Raw genomic sequence first — 23,665 nt, forward strand, 5'->3', positions numbered from 1 at the left:
TGACTTCCAGGGTAGAGATTACTGAGGGGGTAGGTGTTACATCATATAGGGTTTATCCAGCAGCGCAGAAGGCAGGTGATGGACGAGGAGACCTTTTATACAGGAAGTCTTTTATACAGGAATCCCTAAAGCACGACATGAAGGGAACCCCACGACGCTAATAGCTGACCTTATTTCTAATCGAATCACACAGGTTACACACACAATGCCACCCAGAGACAAAATCATTTTTGTGACAGCAATCTAGCGAATGATAATAATTTGCATAACACAAAGAAAAACTACCAGGTGCAGTGGTAGTTCACGCCCTTAATCTCTGGGAGGCAGAGGCAGGCAGATCTCTGTGAGTTCAAGGTCAGCCAGGGCTACATAATCAGACTCTGTCTACTACCACTACTACTACTACTACTACTACTACTACTACTAATAATAATAATAATAATAATAATAATAATAATAATAATAATAATGCCAATAAAACAAAGACCAACAAACAATGTGCATGGCTTATCTTTTCCTTTTAGTTCCTCTCTTGTTTAAAATTTCTAATATATAAATATGTTTGTTCCTGAGGGCAGGTGTGTTCAAATTTTTTTCACTTCAACGTGCTAAACTCACTAAGCAGGAATACTGCTAAGATGGTGGGAATTCTAAGATTCATTACACCAAATTCCACAAGCAGAGCTGAGGAACGGGTGGATAAGTCTCAACTTTTGGAGTCACTCTCGAGATCAGGTCCTTTCTCCCGCGTTTATAAGTTTGGTGGTCACAACTGAAATATTCAATTTTTGGGCCTATATTCACATGTACCACACCGACTGAACACATTTGTCTAGCAGGGTTATGAGAAGGTACAAAAGGTCTACAGCCGGTGCTACATGACTAGAACGATTACTCCTGAAAAGTTTAGAATGCCTGAGGTGGGATTTGTAACTCAGGTCAAAACTAGGCACGCCATTTGCAGAACAGCCAAGTGATCACTGCGAATGGGTAGCCTCTGCTTAAGAGCCCAGCTGCGATTCCTGCACTCAAGCTTCAGGTCAAAGTCAATCATCTATTTTGACTTTTGGGTTTTTTGTTTTTTTTTTTAAGAGAATTCTCACTTTTCACTCTGAAATTCTTCCCCATGAATTGTAAGCCTGAATGGAATTTGCCATCCGCTTGTTTATGGCTAGCACCCCGTGGAAGGGTGAGATCGTTTTTCCCATCTTAGTTCAGAAAGAATAAAGGGTTAGGACCAGGCAGTGCGGCGGCAGCACGCACAGTCTGAAGAGCAGATGGCTTGTGAATATGCCAGTGGGGCACTTGTATGTCCACAGTACACATCTTCCAATTCCTGCAGAAGCCCTCCTGTTCTTAAACCCTACTGTGATATTAGCCCCTGGGCCACAGCACATGGTACAAAGAAAGGCTAAGTGCTGTATAGCTCTCAGGGGACGATTCACCTAGATTATAGTAAGGGCACACCAAGGTGCAGTGACCCCGCACAGTCATACGCTGCGGCCATCGAATGAGGGGCCGGAACGCTTTAGGGCTGAACATGGGCTAACGGTCAATAGAGTGCTGTTGGTTATCTCTCATACATAAGACACCATTCTAGGCTTGGGGACCCTGCAGTGATCTCAGCAGATAAGAGCCCCATCCTGACTCGGCTCTGGTTCTCGCAGAATGGAGGGTACCGACTGGTGAGATGCCAAAAGCAAGAGGCCAGGGGAGGGGTGGTGGGGTCTCAGACACGAGAAATGGCAGAAGCCTTCACAAGTAAACTGACGTGCTTCCCAGAAGCTGCGAAGGGGTGTGGGAGGACAAAGTGCTCACAGAACTTGAGGCAAAAGAGCTCTAAGCTGAGCAAAGGTCAAAACCAGCCCGGAAGCAAAGCCTGCTGGTGCTGAGGGAGAGCAGAGACCCAGGCAGCTGGGATAGCAGACCACCGTCATGGAAGGAAGTCAGGTGGCTGGAGGGTGATGACATCGCCCTCACTGCAGGCTCACTGGGATGCAGACTCATCACAGGATGTGTGGCCCTCATATCTTCTATGAGGTGAGAAGCCACTCAGAGAAGTGTCATCCGACCGAGGAGCCAAAAAAAAAAAAAAAAAATCACACACCTTCTCTCTCAGAGCTAGCCCTCTGTGCACGTGCTGTGTGGTGTATGTGTGTGTGTGCGTGTGCCCGAGGGATGCAAAGACACGTGTGTGTACACACGGAGCTTGCCGTGTCAGTGAGGCTGGGTGGTGAGGGAGCCCTGGTGATCCACCCATCTCTGCCTCCCCAGTGCTGGTGTTGTGATCCATGAGGTCTTTCTTGGGCTTGGTTTTCATATGGGCAGGCACTGGGGATCTGAACTTGAGTCCCTCCCAAATCACGCTTATGCGGTGCTCACTCCCCTGCCCACCAACTAATTTCTGTTTAGAAAGGTAATATCTAAGTTTCTAAAATTTGTGTAAACAATTTCCCCCAAGTACAGTGAGAAAATTTTCACCCGAAATTAGCAACACGAGATTTTATTAGCTGGTTTCCCATTTAAAAGCTCAATTCAACTGTTTAAGAAAACTGAAACCCTTAGTCTCAGTAAACATTAAAGTTAATTCATGTATTTCTTTCCAGATGTTCCTATTTGCAAAATAGACCAGATTGATTCCTGACAGGCGCAAGGAAAAGAATTCGAATAGAAAATTCTCAAATGTTACAGCCCTGGGAGAAAGCAGCTCCAGGATCACCAAGTTGACCCTCAGAGATGGGTCAACCCGGTCAAAGTCCAAGCCTGGCAGTAGATGACTTCTCTGACCATAGAGCAATTTCATTCATCTCGGGCTCTATGGAGTTACCCTAACTGGTGAAACAGTATTCCAGAACAGAAACCGTCCTTCAGAAAATTGTGCACATGCACGCATGCATATGTGTGTGTATATATATATATATATGTGTGTATGCATGTGTATGTGTATATATGTGTATGTGTGTGTATGTGTATGTATGTGTGTGTATTCTGTGTGAGTATGTGTATATGTGTATATGTGTGTTGTGTGTGTATATGTGTGTATGTGTATGTGTATGTATTCTGTGTGAGTATGTTATATGTGTATATGTGTGTTGTGTGTGTATATGTGTGCATATGTATGTATGTGTATGTGCGTATATGTATATGTGTCTATATGTGTATATGTGTGTATATGTATGTATGTGTATATATGTGTGTATATGTAAGTGTGTATATATGTGTGTATATGTGTGTATATGTATATGTATGGGTGTATGAGTGTGTATGTGTGTTGTGTCTATGTATGTATGTGTATGTATGTATATGTATATGTGTATATATGTGTATATGTGTGTATGTGTGTATATATGTGTGTATATGTATGTGTATATATATATGTGTGTGTGTATATGTGTGTATATGTGTATGTGTGGGTGTATGAGTGTGTATGTGTATATGTGTGTTGTATGTGTATTGTGTATATGTGTATATGTGTGTATATGTATGTGTGTATATGTGTGTATGTGTTTATGTGTGTGTATGTGTGTATATGTGTGTCTGTGTTTGTGTGTGTGACGTCAGTTCGAAGCTGAACTGGAGCTTACAGAATGAAGGAAGCCACAGCTGGTGGTATACTCTCACATCGGCAGCAGCCGTACAATATAGAAACGCCACTGTCAGAACTACGATCTATTTTTCCAAAACAACTTTTGTTAAAGCATCTTTTTATACGTACAGATTTAAACACCTCAGCACACACTTGCCCACACATTTGTTTTAGCGTGTACTTATGGAACGTTTAACCATATGTACCAATACAACAACAAAGGAAAAGAGTGTGTGGTTCCTTTATTGACACAGCCACAGAGGTTCCTTTCATGGTTACAAACACCCCACGGTGCTCATAAAACATCTTCTAGCACATGGCATCAAAATCTCAAGTCTTATTATTTTTTAATGCCGTGGCTGATATATAGGACTGAGGAGCCGTCATCCCTCATTCAGGTGATCCTGACTTTAGACACAGCTTCCCTCTGAGCCGGTCATCCATTACAGAGGCAGCACTGGGAAACTTCTGGAAGGCATAGGAATAGCACTGCTACCTTCTGACATGCTCAGCCCTGGGTTAGGGTGGGGGGATGTGGAGAGTCAATCAGGAGGAACACTTTACCTCAGGAAGTAGGAATGGCATCAACTCTAAATGAGAGGAAACTGAGACAGGGAGCTAGAATAACATTTCTGAAGAGAAGTGTGAGGGCATGGAGGGGTGACTGATGGCATCACTGAACAACGCTGTCCCGTTTAATACAGATCTTGAATACTCTGGACCCCAAATTCTTCAGTCTGCAAGCACGCTTTTCCTGATTTTAACTCATAATTGATTTTCCCCCTGATTTTCCTTTAAACTACTACATTTTGACTATACCTCATCCCATGAAGTCAGACATAGGATTTTCTACTGAAGGAATTATGTCAGCGATTAAAACGTGTCGTACTTTGAAGGTCTGGATAAGGGAGGATCAGCCAGTGTTAAATGAAAGGAAGATGGCAGCCTCAGGGGGATTAGCCTCATCACTTTCTGAGCCACTATTTTCTGCATCTGTAAGCTGTGTGTCCTGCTGTAATCTTTAAAAAAAAAAAAAAAACGACGCTTCAATATGAACACACCAGTGTGCTGGGGGCTGTGCAGATCTCAGCCATTTTCACCAGCATGTATTCTCACTACTGCTGGGGGCAGAAAGTTATTAAAGTCATAAATAACCCAAGGAAAGCAGGGAGGACGGGGAGCAGGTGTTTAGACGGACGCCCATCTCACACCTGTGCCTTGGGGGCTCCTTATACATTCTTTACAGTTTGATAAATCTAAACGTATATGACGTCACATCCAAATGAAGTCACCTGCAAGTCCACGGTTCTCAAAACAGGATTGAGCCTGGAGCAGAATCCTGGGATGCTCCCACACTTGAATGAGGGTGCGGCACACTTCGGAAAATGAATCTGAAAGTCTCCCTTCGCTTGACCAATGCTCAGCAGCCTCATGGCTTCTTCCTTGAATTTTGTGCTAAACCTACCCTCGTTCATGGTTCTGGACCCCACTGTAGTTCTGATGAGTCTACGGTAATGTGGTGAATTGTAAGAACTAGGGGTCTGGCTGGGAGTGTTGACTCAGAGGTAGTTGAGGGGCACTGAGCCTCGGTAGTCAAGAAAATTTCCCCTACATTTCTCTAACTTGAAGAAATGTTTTGTTTTTTTTAAAAAAAAAAAAAAAGCAGTGATATTTAACGTTATCTGCTCAACTAGAGAAGGCTAGGTTAACAAAAGGAATTGTAGACGACCTTAGTAGTTAAATGCTCATCTCAGACCCATTTCTACATTTTGTTTCCTCCTTCACTGGGTGTTTTTAGTAGTAACATTAAAACAAACTAGCACGCCTTGACTTAAACAAGTAAAGAAATGAAAACCAACAAAAATGCCAAAAAGATGTCAGGAGGGTAAAATTAACTCTGTCATCAAGTCAAAAATGATGTCAGGAGGGCATAAGCAATTACGTCATGCAAGTCAAAGAGGACATCAGGAGGGCATAAGCCAGTATGTCATGTAAGTCAAAACTATCAGTATAGCTCTCTAGGTGCGAAAGCCTGAGGTAGCTCTCCTCTGCCATGGGCAAGTTGGGGGCCTTGGATACCTCAGTGGCTGGGGTCCTTAGAGAGTGACGGGTGTCTTGTGCGTTCGTTAGAACCCTTCTGAGTGTGCATGTGACAGGACAGATTTTATATGCATGATGTCATCGGCGGTGTGTGGGTGGTACCACGTCCCCTGGATAACTGAGGGAAGCTGCCTCATATCTGAAGCTTTCGGGAGCCAGCTTTAATCTCTCTTCACAGGGAGCACTTCCACTGGTGAAGACCGAAAGGCTAAGTTCAGACTGCCTTTCCTTTTTCAATGAAAGGAAAGGTAAGTAAATACAAAGACAGAAATGGACTTAAATGACTACAGTTCAAATCAGTTATGACTTATCTGTTCAGCTTGGTCTGGTCAGATGAGCCTCTTCTGACAAAAGCGTCTAAAACAGTGGTGGCTTATTATATGGAGTTCCCACCTGATTTCTCAAGCTTTCTTTTCTGTTAGGCTAAGAATGGGTTCTTCTGCTTTCAGTATGGAGACAGAGTTTCATTTTTCATTTTTTTTTTCTTTTCCGGAGCTGGGGACCGAACCCAGAGCCTTGCACTTGCTAGGCAAGTGCTCTACCACTGAGCTAAATCCCCAAGCCCTTCATTTTTCAAGATACATAAATATTAACATTGGTTTGAAGACATATTTACAAGAGTGATAATTTAGAATTATAAGTCTTTTAAGACATAATTTGTGTGTGTGTGTTCTGATGTATACGAGGTGTGTGTGTGTGTGTGTGTATGAGAGACAGAGAGAGAGAGAGAGAGGTGTGTATGGTGTGTGTGAGTATGTATATGTGAGTGTATGGTATATGTGTGTGTGTGTATGTGTGTGAGTGTGTATGTGTTTGGTGTTCATGTGTGTGAGAGAGGTGAAAGTGGGAGGTGTGTGTGTGTGTGTGTGAGTGAATGTGTAGTGTATGTATAATGTGTGTGAGTGTGTGTATGTGTGTGAGCATGTGTATAGTCTATGTGTATGAGTGTGTATACATGTGTGAATGTGTATGTGTTTGGTGTTCATGTGTATGAGAGAGAAGAGAGTGGGAGGTGTGTGCATGTATATGTGTGTGTCTGTGTCTGGGGTGTGCATGTGGGTCCAGGGGAAAACCTCAAGTGTTGTTCCTTGGATGCAATCCACCTTCCATTGAGGCAGCATCTCTCCTGGCCTGGGACCTGCTAACTGGTCTGTGCTGGCCACAGGCATCCCCATCTTCTACTCCCCAAGCACTGACCAGGATTAGATGTACCTCCTCTTTCTTTCCTCATGTGAGTTCTCCACATAGACCCAGGCTCTCATAAGGCCTCACAAACTGAGCCAATTCCCCGCTTTGAGACATAATTTTCGACAAGTGATTTAATCACCTTAAACACCCAGTCTCTTCAACACCTAAGAATGGGGTCAGGTCACTTCTGTAAACTCCTAGCACCATGGCCTCTCAGACAGGACATCAAGAGCACCAGTAATATTTTTTTTAAATTGTTAAGCACATTGGAGTTTTGCACAGGCAGAAACATGAAGCTACGTCTTAACCATCTCTATTGTTGACAATGTCACTATGCCCTTAAAACTACCTAAGCCGGTCTGGAATTCAAAGCAGCATAATTTAGGGTTACAGAAAACCTCAGGGGGCTCTCAGCCAAATCATCCCACTTTTTCCAAGTAGAGTTTGTCATTGAGTTCTCCCATTTCTCCAACCCAACCCAATATACGACTGGGGCAGGCCAGCTCCACAAGTATTTCTTGTCAGGTGGAAGCCAGCTCTCCTCTGAGGTCTGCCATGGATGTGTTCTGTCTTTCTTCCTGCACCACAATTATTTGCCACTGTGCCCTACTTTCCATCCAGACATGAGCTCATCAAGTGGACTCTGAATCACACTGGGCTCTTTCATGATGTTCCTCACAGACAGTAGTAGGTCCTCCAAGAACCTAGCTTTGATGTGTACTCAGTAATCTATGCCAGCCTTAAAACATCTTTAAGAGAGAATGAAAACCCTCTCAGGAAGCAGTTTAGGAAGACTCTAGTCAAGAACAGAAGCCACCAGAAGAGAAATAGAGATATCAGAGTGACTGGCACTGAGAGTGGTAAGGTCAGCCTTTTCACCTTCATGGAACCCGGAGAAGAGCAACTGTTAATAAAACACGTACAGCCATTGCCAATGGCCTGACTTTGATTTGAAACTCTTGGGCACCTGAATGTGAAGCCAGACCGGAAAGACAATGCCATGCATTTTTAACTTAAACACAGATATGGAAAAAGTCTTTGTACGCCTGGTATAAATAAGTTTCAGTGAAAACAAAACGAAACGCAAACCTCCCAGTAGCCATCGCAAAGAAGACGGAACCAATCTGAATGGTAAACACTGCAGAGCTCAGTGCAAAATTCTCTCTTTGCCAGCCCAACTCGACCTGGAGGTGACAAGCAAAATGACTGTCTTACCTTGAGGGAATCAAAGCAGGCAATTACTCTTCCATTCTCAACCTGGCAACTTTTTGGGGGGTGAGCGAATTTGCATTCTTCATCGGAGCGTGAGCACGTTCCCCTCTGGTACTGTCTGCAGACTTCCAGCGTCAGCCACTTTGTGTCTCTCACGGGGGCAACGTTCAAGGCCATGATGAGAACTACTTTGGGCTCGGTTCCTTTGTGTTAAGCGATGAGATCAACCCGAGTCTCAAGGATCTCGAAACTACTGCCGTGAAAACTCCAACATGGAAGTCGGAAGGTAAGTAGTGAATTCCTCGATGCAGTCCAATCCAGGAAACCGGGGAGGGGGAATGTATCAGCAGGCAGGAAGTCAGTCACCGATCCACAGGCCCCACTGGAAGACTGTAAGCCACAAGCAATGTGTACTCACTGTCATCTCCGGCTCCCAGGGTTCTGGTCTCCTGACGGTTTTTGTGGATACACCCCCTCCTTAATAAAGTGACTTCAATACGATGGCACTCTTTGGGAAAATATTAGTTCTGATGCTCACAGCTTTGGAGGATGCGGGGGAAACAACCCTCTTAGATCTTTGTATCTGAGCAGGATGGCGGTCTCCTTCCTTCGTCCTTTTTAAATTCTGAAATTAAATGATTAGCGAAATCAGATTACTTCATCGAAAGGGTCAAGGTAAAGTCCACACGACAAAAACCAACCAAATAAAGAAACAAAAAACTCCAAAACCCCCGAGAGCTGAACACAGAAAGAACTCCCTGAGAGCTGGTGCCTCCAAGAGTGATCTCCAAGGCAATTTTAAACCATGAACCTGCAAAACAATATGGCATCAACTTGTGTCCAAGCTCAGAGGAATCAAACACTTGACCTATCCACTAAGCTCAGATCTAGAGTTTGTAGAAGTATAGTTTTTCACAGCAGAGCTTTTCACAGCAAAAGTGATACCAAGTGGAGGAGGAAGAAGAGGAGGAGGGAGGGGGAGAAGAGGAGGGGGAGGAAGAGGAGGAGGAGGAATGAAAGAAGGAACAACTAAAACTCTAAACAGACTGATCTAGGCAACACTCCAAGAGTTAGGAGTGACTCAGACAGATGAGTGTGGCAGACACAGTAATTAGGCCCTTTGAAACAATTCCATCTAATGTGCTTAATCACCAAACAGTGTATTAGAAATGTGGTTCCCAATTAATTTCACATTGAGGTCATTGATTTTATTGTTGGGAAGGCTATAAACAACTGTAGGGATGTGTCTCTCCTACGAAATGGAGATAATATTATTTAGGATGAAGCATGGGTTCCCTATTCCTTGAGTTCTTTTGAGTTTACAGAGATCTGATGCTGGGGTAGAGAGACCCGGTCCCCTGACATCTACTCTCTGAACTCTGAATACTTCTTTGTTTCTGCTATTTGTTTGGTGCCTGTCTTCCCAGCATCACGATGCTAGGTAAGGACAATTCTTTGAAGATGCCTTAGTTTATGGTATCTGTTAGGACCCCAAGAAGTCCTCGTTGACCAACTGAACTCAGGATGAGATGAATGCAAGTTGACTTCAATCAGGTTCAGCTTAGCTTTGATTGAGACACAACCCAATATTCCCTTCTCCCGCCTGGGAGATGGACCAGTGGGTAATTTGCTGCCGAGTCTTACAACCTGAGTTTGATGGCTGAGACCCACACTGTACAAGGAGAGAACTGACTTTGGAAGTTGTTCTCGTGCCTCCAGACACCCCTCACACAGAGAAGTTTAAAAATGTAATAAACTTTCAAAAACTGTTCAGGTGTATTTAGAATGTGTATATTTAGAGTGCCTTTTTAAGGCGTGCCTATAACAATACTCAGATGTCAGATGTCTAAGGTCAGCAGGTTTCATCTGTTTTCATTCTTCAAAGATCATGAAATTAGTAACACTAAAACTGATAAACACAAATAAAAGTAAATTAACCATTTGCAGTCATCATACGTAACATAAGCCTTGATGTCCTTCTAAAAACGTATAGCCAAGGGTACTTCATGAAGACTGAAAGTAGATTAGTCATGCTAAACCCTTAAGGAGGTTTCTATCAATGACAGGCTACATGTAAGATATTGTCAAAAAATCAGAATGGGGCTTAAAGTTTCCTGTGACTGGACTAGGTCTTGGTCACATTAACTTCCAAGCACAACTTTAAAATGTGATGTGTTTCTCATGGGTTTGCACGACCCTGGACATACAAGCCCAGTACAGCACTTGTCACATGGAAGCACGGCATTAACCCTTGATGGTTGGGAGAGAGTCTCTCACTGGGCTTTGTTTTCACTGCAGCTCGGGTTGCTTTGGAATGCACTCTGTGTACATAGTATGCCAAGTTTCACAACTGACAGCCTCAAACATCTGCGTTAACATAGCTCTTGATAGCATCAAGAGGTCACATCAAGTGGGCTGATCTACATCATCTGGGCTCCCTTGCAAGAGCACCTCTGATGACGCTCGTACAAAGAGCTCACCCAAGGACACACTTATCAGAATGTATCCCAGTACTTAGTGACACTGACTTGTGTTTCAAAACGGCCCGTACCAAGTAAGTTCAGAGGGCAGTAATCATTAGATGCTTCACAACCGTTCCCAGAAAAAAAGTGAGTCCCTGCATCGGTGAAAATCAGTTAACCCAAGCAGACCAAGCCAAACAGACTTCCTTGAAGTTGGGATCCTCCATCTTGGAGAGAGCTGGTATGTCTCTCACAGGGGAGGGAGGAACCGCAATGGTGTCCCACAGGTTTATTTGGTCATTTACCTTGATTTAACAAGATTCCATACCCGGGATGGTGGGAGGGAACTGCTTTTTCGCCTGTATCATTCTCTGATTTGTTTGTGCCAGTGCTAGTGTAAGTGATATGCGTGTGTGCGTTCAGGGAAATGGACAACAAATGAAAGCTGTGACACATCGCTGGCTTCAATTATAAGATATTTGAGGGGGCCAGGCAGGCTCCTGCTTGTCTGCTTGCCAGTGTGTGTTCACAGCAGCAACGTCAAGTAGCTTAGGCTGGCGAGCTTAAGAAGATGAGTCTAATAACCAAATTTACCCTGTATCAGGTTTCACCAACTGGCCTGGACCTGCAGCTTCGTCACCTCCAGCCCACCTCCAAACGGGTACAGAACGAAGGATCGGGGGAGTAAAAGCCAAGGAATGTTTCTGTTCACCAGCGGACATGGGGCACCGGTGACGGAGGGGCCTCGGACGATATTCTAAATGCATTCAGTTCATACTCAGAAAGCACCATGCAAAACCCTCAAGTTAGGCAGGTTTCGGAAGGACAGGGATGAGGTACACACTGTCCTCAGAGGCAACAGGGTCGCCACCCCAGCCTCCAGGCTTCACAGGTAGGTAAACCTAGGCAGTCCCACATAGAGAAACAAGGAGAAAGGTTCAACAGTCTTTATCCACAGAAGCCACACCAGGCGATACTCTCAGCCCAGAGAAAGGACCCCTGCTTACGTTTTGATAAAAAAAAAAATGAGAGGGTTTACCGACTCTCACAACAATCTGGGCCCTGGACAAACTTCTTTCCGTCGGCCAATGAAACAGTACATTTATGGAGGTTATAACCAAGGTCTTAAAACAAGCACACATGCCAGATCATCTCTGTACATCTCTGTTCCTCAGGTGAGGACCACAGCCCTTTTCAAGGGCTCCACACCTCGTTTTTACCGTTGGCCACCGCATTACTGAACAGGCCACCTCTTATCAAATTTCTCCACGTCCCATCCTATAGTCCCCGGTTAACACAATCTACTTTTGGCTCCTAGAGGTTCTTTGTGCAGAGGAGGGGTTAAGATTCCTCAGATGCTTTTTTTTTTTTTAAACAACGATTCCATATGTAAATATTTAATATAAACTTGCTGTTAGGAAGACAGAAGCTTTTCGATGACAGATACTTTATGCCAAGGAAAAGGGTGTGCACCCCGTAACAGGAACACCGCTATTTTAAGTCTGCTGTTGTAAATCTGCGGCTTTGTGTGCTTCCGAGGGCGCTCTCTGCTCCTGTCTGAGAGGTTATGTCCCTAGTCGTGAAAGGCCCAATCTCCTCTCCTTGTGGTGTCACAAGTAGCTATGAGCAAGCCGCTGTGGGACCCCGGAAGACAAAGCGGCTTGAACTAGGTTTGGGTGAGGCTGATGAGCAATGATGACAAGAGAGGATGGAGAAGACCAAGTTTTAACTTGTTACCAAGGACCCGGCTGGCTATGCCCACGCAGATCTAATTCAACACTGGATCTGCTCGGCTGCACATAGCTGGGAGAGCAGATATGTGCTGGGCTGTGCCACCCAGTATGGGAGCCCCTTCCATGCGGGCTATGTGACCACATTTAAGTCTTTATCCTTCCATTTACGTTCAGTTTTAAACAGACCCTCTCGATACAGCTATTGGAAGATGATCAAGCATGACCGGACCAAGTTAAGTATATGAGACTCCCCCTTATCAATTTGTAAACTCTATGAAATATACATTGCATACGCAGTGAAAATACCATTCATGCTTTTCCGGGCATGTCACCAGTGTCCCTGACCTTCCAGTCCTGATACGCCAACTACTTTCTTCAGCTTCTCATACATTCTCATGGAGGCTACCACAGGGTGGGTTACAAGAATGCCAAATAGGAAAGCCCGTTGTAAACAGTTATGATACATTGTGTCCCAATGCAAGACGATACAAAAGAGCCCTTCCCTAGACATCCACTCACTATGGAACCCATTTTCAAGTCTCTTCCTCCGTACAGAAGCTCTGCATAGAAGCCATTAATTAACACCTGGGTGGGATCATCTGCCCCAGCACTGATTTTGGGAGCAAGACATACTCCAGTAGATACTGCATGACTGCACAGGGGGAGGGACCAGTCCCTACGACAGCCCTCAAGCCTGACCATTTATGCTTAAACAAGTGTTCTACTATTTAATTCAGAAGAACTGTAAACACTGGTGAGGCCACGAACACTAAGTTACCCACCCCACTCCAGTGAAAACTCCTACGGAATTTGCTTTGTGTGTACAATGCAGCTTGGCTGTTATTTCTGAGTCCTTTGAATTCCGCCCGGCACCTGGTCTGTAGAAAACACTATAAATGTCTGTTGAATGAACTCCCGATCCTCCTTCGGTGAACATCTGCATTTTAAGGCAAGACCAAATTCAAAGCTACGGGAGTGAGGTTTTGACAGGCCGTTTGGCTATGACCTAAAGAATCGCTCGTTCCAGTGGGCACCCTGATGCATTCTGCTGTGGTCAAGCAAACTGAGGATGGGCAGTTGCCCCAGGGACGAACAATTCAATCTCAACGCCTGTTCCCAGTCCTGTGATTGTCAAAGAGCAGGACCTGGAGTGACAGGGGCCAGCTTGACCGGCGCTATGCTTCTCTTGGATGCTGAAGGGACAAAGATGGCTGCTTCTCTGTGTTCACAGATTACCGCAGAAGCAGCTACAGGAGGGCAGACACAGGATTCCCCTCAGTGGCTTCACATCTGACCAGTCAAAACAAAGCAAAAGCAGAGGGGCAGAAGCACCCAGCAGCTCTGTTCTAGGTGAGATTTCTGGGGAGAGGGTGAGGGTTCAGACCAGCAATGCTCACCTCAGGGGGTTTGAAAATGTAGGCCTTGGGGCGGGGCTGGGGAAGGTGTTGTTTTGTAAAGGACTTTTCATCTGGTGACATAGCTGTCAATGAGGAGAAAGGGCTGTTGTGTAAAGCACATGTGCCCATTGCCCATGTTTCTAAGCCCAACACCCATGCTCCCTGTCTTCAAAGGGAAGACTCGCTCCAAGTTCAAAGATAAATGGCTTCCCATAGTATTTATTGAAATTCGAAAGGCCTTTCCCATTCAACGATGCACACCAATGTCAACTATTTTTAGGGTATTTTCCTCGTATAGCACTTCCATTTTTCAAAATTTATTTAAAACTCTTCCAAGAGTGTCAGCTTTTTTGGAGAGCTGTGACTCTGGACTATATGAAAGAATTTGCTGCTGGGATTCTACGGCATTTGCTAAATTATGCGGCCAGAAATCTTGGAATGCCTGCCCCTTCGCTGTGGGAGGGGAGGAGGTGGGTGGCGTCCCAGTGCTCCACACCCTCAGACAAGCCCAGGCTGAGGACCCCCCAGGTGTCCCACTTTGTGGATAATTTGCACATTTCTGAAGGCAAAAACATCCATCGTGTCCAATCTTGAGGCGCAGATTGATCAAAATTTAAGAGCGCCTTGAGGGAAACGGCTCTGGGACGGCTCATCACAGCCTTCCTGGTTCACTCCTGGTCACCTGGGCTGCCTTAGCAGCCTGCCAGATGAGGCCTCCTGGGGCACTGATTAAAGGATCCTTGCAAAACAAACTGGTTTCTGAGTCAGACAGTCAAGGACTCATTAGCCATTGAGTAACTCAGAGGAGAGGATCCCTTTAATGTTATTTTGCATACATGCAATTACAGTGAAGAGCTCTTGTCCCTTTGACTTCCTAGTCCTCATTTTTTTTTTTTACACAATCTTTGGGTTTTAACATTTAAAAATTTAAAATACACATCCATTCTTGGTTTCTTGGTTCGAGATGGGATCTCTCTATTCACTGTGTAGCACTGGTGAGCCTAGACCTCGGACTGACTTTCCTGCCTCAGCCTCACCCAGAGTGCTGGGGCATGTGACACCATGTTGGATCTTTCATGGGTGGTAGTGGGAGGCAGGGATATTCTTCTAGATAGACTTTTACTCTGTAGCCTTGGCTAGCCCGGCATACACTATACATCCCAAACGTGTTTTGAACTTTGGCAATTCCCCTGCCTCAGTCTGCCAGGACATGTCGTTGCACATGACTTAAATACATTAAAAGAAAATGATCTTTCCTTCCTGGGAGGAGCTTGAGGTCTGAGCATCCCCACCTCCATTTCTACAGACTGCATTAAAGGAGCTCACAGGGAGCTCTCTCCACCGTGAATGAATTAGCCACATCCCCCGCCTATCAGGTGCAGACACAGGAACTATGGGAGAGTCTGGAGGCGCCACCAGCTGAAGTGTCAGGGCTGAGAGCCACTTGACTCTGAGGAGTGGAGGAGATACTGTCCAGGAATCAGTGCCTTGGAGAGGTGATGTCAAACCAGGCTTCCCTCAGACAGCTCAGTGGACCAAGACACAGAGATGTCAAAGGAAAGAAATTAAAGAACCCAACGGGCTTCTCTCAAAAATCAGGAAGAATGGTGAACATGGTTACCTCCAAAAACATTTCTTCTTCTAAACCACTTCCATTCGGTTTCTTCCTGACTTATTAAAAATTATCTATAAAATGGTGCTTTGGCAATTAAGGGATGAGAACCAACTTTGCTAGCCTGGCTTCTAGTCTTCCCTCCAGATAACTGCTTGAACCCCTTTGAGCTCAACAAGTAAGGGGGTGAAAACACCCAGTCCGTAAATATCTCCTGCAGCACAACATAGTCAGTAGTACACAAGGTCTCTCTACGGAGCTGCTCTGTACTCATTCAGGTTCTTGGAGATATTTACGTTAAATTTGAGGTTCTAATTTCTAAGCTGCCTTAGTATCACTAATGTCTTTAAGAACGAGGCAGTTGTATAAACTGGGACAAGGGTTTGTCATTAGATTGTTGGAGTCACCAGAAAGCATTTGGGAGCTTTGAAAAACCATGTTATTGGGTGTAATTGTGTTAGTAAATACAAGCACAGAGACCCACAAAGACAGATGGAGAGATTCTGTGTCTTTAACAGTCTTGAAAGCCAATGAAATACATATTTAAATAAATAAATACGTGTGTATGTGAGCGCACTCACACACACACTCACTCACCCACACATACAAACACACACACTCTCTCTCACACACACAAATACGCACACACACAAATACACACCATAACACACACACTCACACACACACTTACACACACCCACTCTCACACACAAACACACAAATAAATATACACACAAATACACACACACACCACACACACCATAACACACACACTCACACACACTCTCTCTCTCACACACACACACACAAATATACACACACAAATACACACACAAATACACACACACACCACACACACCATAACACACACACCACACACACACACCCCACATACACACCATACACACACACAAATATACACACAAATACACACACACCACACACACCATAACACTCACACACACACACTCTCTCACACACTCACTCACACTCACTCACACACACTCACACACTCACACACACACACTCTCTCTCAGACACACACACAAATACACACACACACACACAAATACACACACACCACACACACCATAACACACACACTCACACACACACACACACTCTCACACACACACACTCACACACACACGCACACACACACACACATTCACACTGCTGAAGGAAATGAGGCAGACCCACACACACACCAAGGTCGAGCAATAGGTCACCATTATCTATGACAGAGGCAATAAAGGGAAAGACTCTCAGCTAATTTTTTTCTCTGTGGCATGTCTCAAAGTATAAGTGGAAAAGTCATAAAATCCAGGGTTCATTTTAATATTTGAACATTTCCAACCTACTTTCATAGCCAATTCCAGGGACACACAGAGACAGAAATCTCATCTTTAATTAGAAGAAAGAAAAAGTCTAAATATACTCTTAAAGCCACAGCCAGAGAGAATATATTCAGCACATATTGTATTCAAATAAAACAGTTCTTTCCATTGTGTTTTCTACACAAATACAATTCAGCTAGGAGATGCTGGGGTTGGAAGGAAAGTGACCCCATTAGATAACATTAGGCACAGTGGTCCATGGCTGCAGCTAGACAGGGTGACAGAGACCCACATTTCTCTTTAGAATGTCCCTTTCCTGCCTGGTCACAGTCTGCAGTGAACACAACATCTATCCAGCTGTCCCTTTCCTTTTCTCTCTGTCCCTCCTGACGACAGCCCAATGGCCACTCCTTCTGCCTGCTCTTACGGCTTGGATCTGCATGCCCCCCTACATACTCCTGTTTTTATTTTTATTTTCTCACCTGGTGGTGCTCCTTTGAGAGACTGTGGGACTTCTGTATTGGCTCCCAAGGCTGCTGTGACCTGAGCAGACTGTCACACATTCCTGCCTCCCTGAACTGCGAGACCCACCATGCTTTCCCCCACCAAGATGCACCGAAAGGTCCCTGGAACCGTGAGCTGACATAACCATCTCCTTCCTTCGGCTGTTTCTGTCAGGTAGTGTGGGTTCAGTGAGGCAAGAGAGATAAACACGCCTACACACTCTAGGGCTCCCCTTTGACATAATACGAATGGAAGGGATTCCTCAAGCAGCCAACAGACATACATTTAAAACACTCAGTGCACTGCCATAGCTGTGGGTAATCAAGCTATAAGGTATATACATGTATTAAAGTCAAAAACTCTTGTCTGCGTGGACATGGCATATGTGTGATACGCATAGAAAGGTTGTCACAAGCCTGGCCAGTGGCACGGTTTTTTTCAAAGATTCACTGACATCAGATGAGACGTGGCAGCTCTGCTTCTGGAAGCTTGGGGTCGCCCACCCACAGTAGTGAACGGAGGAACTGGGAGAGAACCAGGTGTGTGTGCAGCCCCTGCCTGAATTAAACCCCCAAGTGATTAGGGAACAGACTTCAGTTTGCACAACTGCTGTAGTCTTTAACAACTCATAACACCAAGACATCCCAGGACTAAAGCTTGGTGTGGACAGATAGAGCAGCCGAGGGCTCGGCTTCTATCGCTGCGATCCGACGTCTTACATTATGAAACTGCCTGCCAGGACACTTAGATGACAGCGGCCGTTCTTCATAGAGTCATGCAAGACATTAATGCCTGTCCACTCACATCTGCTAAGTTCCAGAGTCCTGCTCTGAGCTTTCTCAGTGTACCTCGGGGAGGGGTGGTCCTCATGGAGAAGGGTGACGGGTGTCTCGGGATGTGCAAGCATACTTGGATATAGTGAGCCAGCAAAGTGAGCGCCACGGACCTCAAACCGTGCCAAGCAAAGGATGACCAGACCTCTCAACATGTAAGAAGTAGGGAATTGTCCAACAGCTAGAGCAATGGTTGAATGGGAAAGGAAAACCCAGGAAACTCTTCTGTAGTGATGGCCGGCAAAGAAAGACCCCATACAGATCCTGGGTGCTCGTCAGCAAGCAGTAACCTTTGGGGATCCGTGGGGACGTGAAAGGGTTAAGGCAAAGAGAACTTCCAAGTGTGTGTTCTGTGTGGGCAGAAGCACGGGGTGCTATGCTGCAGGTGAAGAGCATTGATCAAGAAGTCGGGACCATTTGGGGATGGAGTATGGAAGCCATGGCCATGAAGTGACATCAGAGCTACTCAAAATGTCAGCTCGGGCCATGGGATGGCTAAAAGACATACACACTCCCCGAGGGGGAGCAAGAACAAGTTCGTCTGGACAACCTGAATGAGATTGGGCACAGTTCACTTAGCTTCTTAGATGTGACAGAAGAGCAGTGCAGACCACCAGGAAAAGCGGGCAGTCTCCATGTCCACTGCTGCAGGACAGCGAGGTGAGCGTGTGGCATGAGGACAGGAGCAACCACAGCACAGACACAACCATGAGGAACTTGCTGGCACAGAGGCAGCAGAACAGGAGGACAGACAGCAGGACTGCAGGGGGAACACCCATGCTTCTGCACTGATGCTGCATGGGACCTTGGGCAGCTCTGTTCTGGAACCTCAGCTCCTCAGAGCAAACAGAGGATGAGGAGAGCACACAGAGGAGGGGTAGCCTCTCCAACTGTCCTTCCTAGGTTCCCTTCTTCTGGGATTGGAGGGAAGAAAACAGGAAGGAGCTTGGGAAGACGGTGGGCGAGAGTGGGAGTTGGTGAGCTACAGATGACCTGTGGAGGAAGGAAGAAAGAAGGCATCGGCTCCCGGAATGAAATGACAAGCTGCTCGATTCTTCCTCAGGGGTAGAAAGAGGGTGGCTTGAAGCCACACAACCGGAAAATCAACTCTAGGTAGCTAGCTGTCTGTGTCACTTCAGTCAGGTCAGCAGTCCAACCGCCACAGGGGAGGGGTGGGGCTGGGTCCTCGGATGGATGCCACTGAAAGTGAGAGCAAGGATGTCGGGTAGTAACTCAACACCGGAGGAAGGCGGAGGCAGAAATATGAAGTGTGTTAGACAATGGGGCTTCCGGGGAGAGGCAGGACCTGGTCCCGGATGGAAGACTGGTCTTGTGTCTCTCTCTGCCCGTTGCTGGCTGGCTTATGAGAAGGGAGATGCACATGTAGGTTAAGACTTTCGAGGTGCAGTGCACACCACCAGGAAGTCCAGAGGCACAGGGAGATTGCTGTGCAGGAGGAAGCAAGGCTATTCTCCCCCAGTAGAAATTGTGTACGGCATCACGGGAGTCCATATATATCTCCGTATGTGCCGACGTGTGGCTGCGTACACGCCAAGCCGCAGCAGCGAGTGACGTCAGAACTGGGCGTGGCCGATACTCCTCACCGAGAACGGTTTAGACAAGGGCTCAGCACACCAGGATCAGGTGCTCAGAAAACAGAAGAGTCAGCAGCTTCCCTTCTGCCCACCACGTGGCTGCTCAAAAAGTGCGATAAGACACACGCACAGGTGTCACCTAGAGAGAGGCAAGAGCCGATGGCCTAGGAGGAGCAGCAGCGTAGAACCGACTGGCAGGCAGATAATGGCTCTCACCCTGGGGTTAGCATATTTAATGGTGAGATAAGACCAGGGTAGAGCCCAGAACAAACATTTACTGAGCATCATTAGCGATAAGGCTTTTCAGGTGGAAGGCAACATGGAGAACTATGACAGAGTTCATGCCTGGTGGAACAGGAGCACACTACAGTACCTTCTAGGCCTCTGCTTCAGAGCTCCTCTGTCCAGTTGCCTGGCTTTAAACTCAGGCAATTTTTAGAGCTTGAGACTGCAGTGTCTCCCAAAGACCCATTCTCTCTGCTCCTCTCTTTCTCTTCGTCCCTCTTTTCCTCCCTCAGATACCCTGCACCTAATACACAGTCAAGCAACATGGACAAACCTCCTTAAGAGATTCAGGATGTGGCTGCTATCCATTTTCTTTGCCTCTCCATCGCCAAACAACCTTTATTTCTGTGTTTATTCACAGTATAGGCTCCCAAGCCATCTACTTCCCACCTCACCCCTACTTCCCACCTCACCCCTACTTCCAACCTCACCCCTACTTCCCACCTCACCCCTACTTCCCACCTCACCCCTACTTCTCACCTCACCCCTACTTCTCACCTCACCTCTACTTCTCATCTCACCCCTACTTCCCACCTCACCCCTACTTCCCACCTCACCCCTACTTCCCACCTCACCCCTACTTCCCACCTCACCCCTACTTCTCATCTCACCCCTACTTCCAACCTCACCCCTACTTCCAACCTCACCCCTACTTCTCACCTCACCCCTCCTTCCCTTCAAACAATTAGCGCAAAGAAATCTAGTCAGAAATATGAGCAGATCGGCCCTCTGCCCACCTCCACGTGACAGTGAAGAGTTTTACAATAGTCAACAATGGCCTTCATGGTTGGTCCCTGCCTTCTCTGACTTCTTCTGCCTTCGTCTGCAACAACCTTTGTGATTGGTCCCACAGCTTCTCTGGTAATCTCTCTCGGTCGTTGATCCTTCTGGACTTCATCTGGCTCCTTGGGTAAGCAGCACACGCTGCCTCCAACCGTTAACCTCATGGATCCTTCTGCTGGGAATACTCTCCCAGACAGTCACGTCTTGGAGGTCACCCTACGGGGAAGCCTTTTCTGATGTAACATTGCATCAGTGCTCCCTGCTCACGCTGGCTTGCCCCGCTGTATTTCCCTCCAAAGCCCTCGTCAGGGTTCAGTGCTCACACACTTACTTTACAGCCAGAATGTGGTGGCTGTAAGAAAGGGACGGGGTCTGCTGTCTATCCGCCGGCACCTAGCAAAACACCTAGCTTTGGGACATAGCAAACACTGGACCAAGCCTTGCTCGACGAGGAGTGAGCACAAGGATGAATGGGGACCACATGGCTGGACAGGCTCCAGAGCTCACCGTCCGCGCCTGCCCCTACAGCGCGCTTTGTTCCATCGTCAAGATGGGACTTGAAACAGTCCTCAGACACTGCTGTTCTTGCTATTATTTCTGCTCCCCAGGAATCCAGGTTCTGAGCTCTAAGAGGGAGGGGGCTTGGCAGTTTCTAAAGCCACTTCTGTCCTTCAAGTTCTGTGGCTGTTGGATGACTGGCAAGGCTGGTTTAAGGAGAAATGTATTTTTAGGGACTCTTGTGAAAAATCTTATCAACTCCACTGCATTTGACCTAGATTTGTTAGCAGGCCCTTTGAGCCATGGGATCTAATGGGAGCATATGTCATGGGGAGGGGGACAACTGTAGAGTGCAGACTTGGGGGGGTCTGGAGGGAGTGGGGGCAGCGGTGCTATTCTCTGGCACTCAGCAGGTAAAGAGGGTCAGGGAGGAAGAGAGTCAAGAGGTCGGAGAAGTCATAAGCCCCAGCTGCTTGAGGGGCTTGGCACCTCAATAGCTGTGTTATCCTTCCTCCCGTTTCCTCTCCCACCAACACAGTAGGAGCTGTTTCTGTGAGCCAGGTCTGAGCGGCAAGCCACCTCAGACTTCCTTGTGGACAGGAAGGAGCTGCTGAAGGTGCAGACCTGCAGGAGGGTGCTGGTGCCTCGGGCTCTCTGGGGAAAAGGCCATTGAGCCTGAGAGGCTATGAAGAAGTCCTTAAAAGACGGTGCTCCACTGGCCTCCCCCTTCGGCCTGTCTTGTTCTAGCAAGCTGAGCAGACGCTCAGAATAACTAACGCCCCAGTGCTGGCATATCCCTGAGGACACCTCAGACAGTGGCCTCCTGTGAGGCAGGGCCAAAAATGTGCTTCCTAAGGTGAGGACGTCAAGACGCACCACGCTGAGAACATTCCAGCTCTTGGCCTCTCTCCACTTCTGACCAACCTTCACTATTCGTGCAGGACAGAGCAATACTGGAACAGAACCAGACATGACACACGGGGAAGGAAAGTTCCACGGGCGAACACACCTTAGAGAAGACGGAAACCTGCTCGCTTGCTTGGACCCTGTAGGTGTCAGCATGGACAGACCTGTGACCTACGCGTGATGACACGTAAGCAAGTCTTCCCCACGCCCTACTGTTTGAACACAGACAGCAGAACCCAGGAGTTCAGGAGCTATTGACAACGAACGGCTCGGAAACAGATTTTGCTTTCCAGAAATTTTTCTTTGCTCTAGAAGGGGTTGTCTGTGTCGGGGTTGGGGGGGGTGCGATTTCCAGCCACACTTCTTTATTGCCATTGACATGGAATGACTCAAGCCACAAGAATGAGTGGTCTACCTAAGTGGGTTTGAGTTAACCATTTGCCTTATCTTAAAGGAACCTGAGCTGTTACTGAAATCAACAACCAACATTACTGCGTCTGAACTCTGAGGAACAAAATGGCCCAGGCAATAATGTATAACGGAGCAGCCTGGACACACGTGGGCACTACGAGATGACGTCAGTGTCCGCTGTGGGGTGGAGGGAAGCGCCAGCAGTGGGCTCCTTGCAGTGGGCACCCCCGTCTCCTTCACTTGGGCTCGGCTCCTTTTGTCACTTCTCCTCGGAAGCTAATCACCACCCAGCTCCGCTCTCCTGCCGCCACCACTTGTCATCTTTTCTAAGCAACTTCGCCCTGTGCTGTGTCACCATGGTAACCATGGGCCAACAGTTTGTCACTGAGAACCAGGGAGAAAGGAAGCAGCTAAGGGCTGTTCTGGCCCTGATCACCAGTCACATCTGGGAACCAAACAGGCTTCTTCCCATTTTATGGAAGGGGAGACTGAGGAACCGGTCCCGGGTCTCCTAAAGCTTGTCCGTGGAGGATGAAAGTGGGGCTGAGGAGTTCGCTCCACAGTGAAGCTGTAATTCACATTTACTTCCATTGCAACGGCCACCCAGTTCTGAGCATTAGGGTTGTGTCTGGGGGGACAGAGGCCTTGTAGACCCCACTGAGCCGCTTTCAGCTCGACTGTCTGACCTCCCCTCCATTTTCCAATACACACGTCACACTCGGGTGCAAGCATTTTGGTTACCCAGGCCTACGAGCTGGTGGACTCCATTCGGCCTTGCTATTCCCTCCACCCAGGGCACTGCATTTCTTTAAAAAAAAAAAAAAAAAAAAAAGTATCCATTTTCTTTAAGTTTTTTTTTTTTCTTAAAGAGACACACTGCTGAGATGGGGAATTAATAACCCGGCATAACCTGTGATACCCGCCCTCAAGACAAACTCTCAAGTCACTTGTTCATTATCTTCTGAAATGATTTTATCATCCGGGTTCCCATGTGCATACTTCAATTGCTCTTCTAAGCCTGCTTGCTACTCAGACTGGTCTGACCTCTTTCTCAAGAGAACCAATGGCTTAGAATCAAACCAAACCTGACAGAGGGAGGGAGGGAGGGACGGGATAGAGAGAAATGAGAGAGGCAGGAAGAGGGAAGAAAAGAGGGGGAGAGAATCTGAATAACACTTTTCTTTTATACCCAGATTATTATAAAGCCATGTGCTGGCTTGCTT

At 46.6% G+C, this 23,665-nt stretch overlaps 1 protein-coding gene across 6 annotated transcripts in view; it reads right to left on the reverse strand.

The window, feature by feature from the left end:
* The window catches only part of Mbnl2 (muscleblind like splicing regulator 2), a 159,705-nt gene that overhangs the window by 103,198 nt on the left and 32,842 nt on the right, over window positions 1-23,665 (reverse strand). For all 6 annotated transcript variants that reach the window (XM_032917745.1, XM_032917750.1, XM_032917748.1 and 3 more), the window contains exon 2: window positions 8,090-8,711. In XM_032917745.1, the coding sequence (XP_032773636.1) occupies window positions 8,090-8,263 (174 nt within the window). In that variant the 5' untranslated portion in view covers window positions 8,264-8,711. The remainder of the gene's footprint in view (window positions 1-8,089; window positions 8,712-23,665) is intronic.

This window comes from Rattus rattus, chromosome 12 (assembly GCF_011064425.1).
Source record: "Rattus rattus isolate New Zealand chromosome 12, Rrattus_CSIRO_v1, whole genome shotgun sequence".
NCBI classification, from domain to species: domain Eukaryota; kingdom Metazoa; phylum Chordata; class Mammalia; order Rodentia; family Muridae; genus Rattus; species Rattus rattus.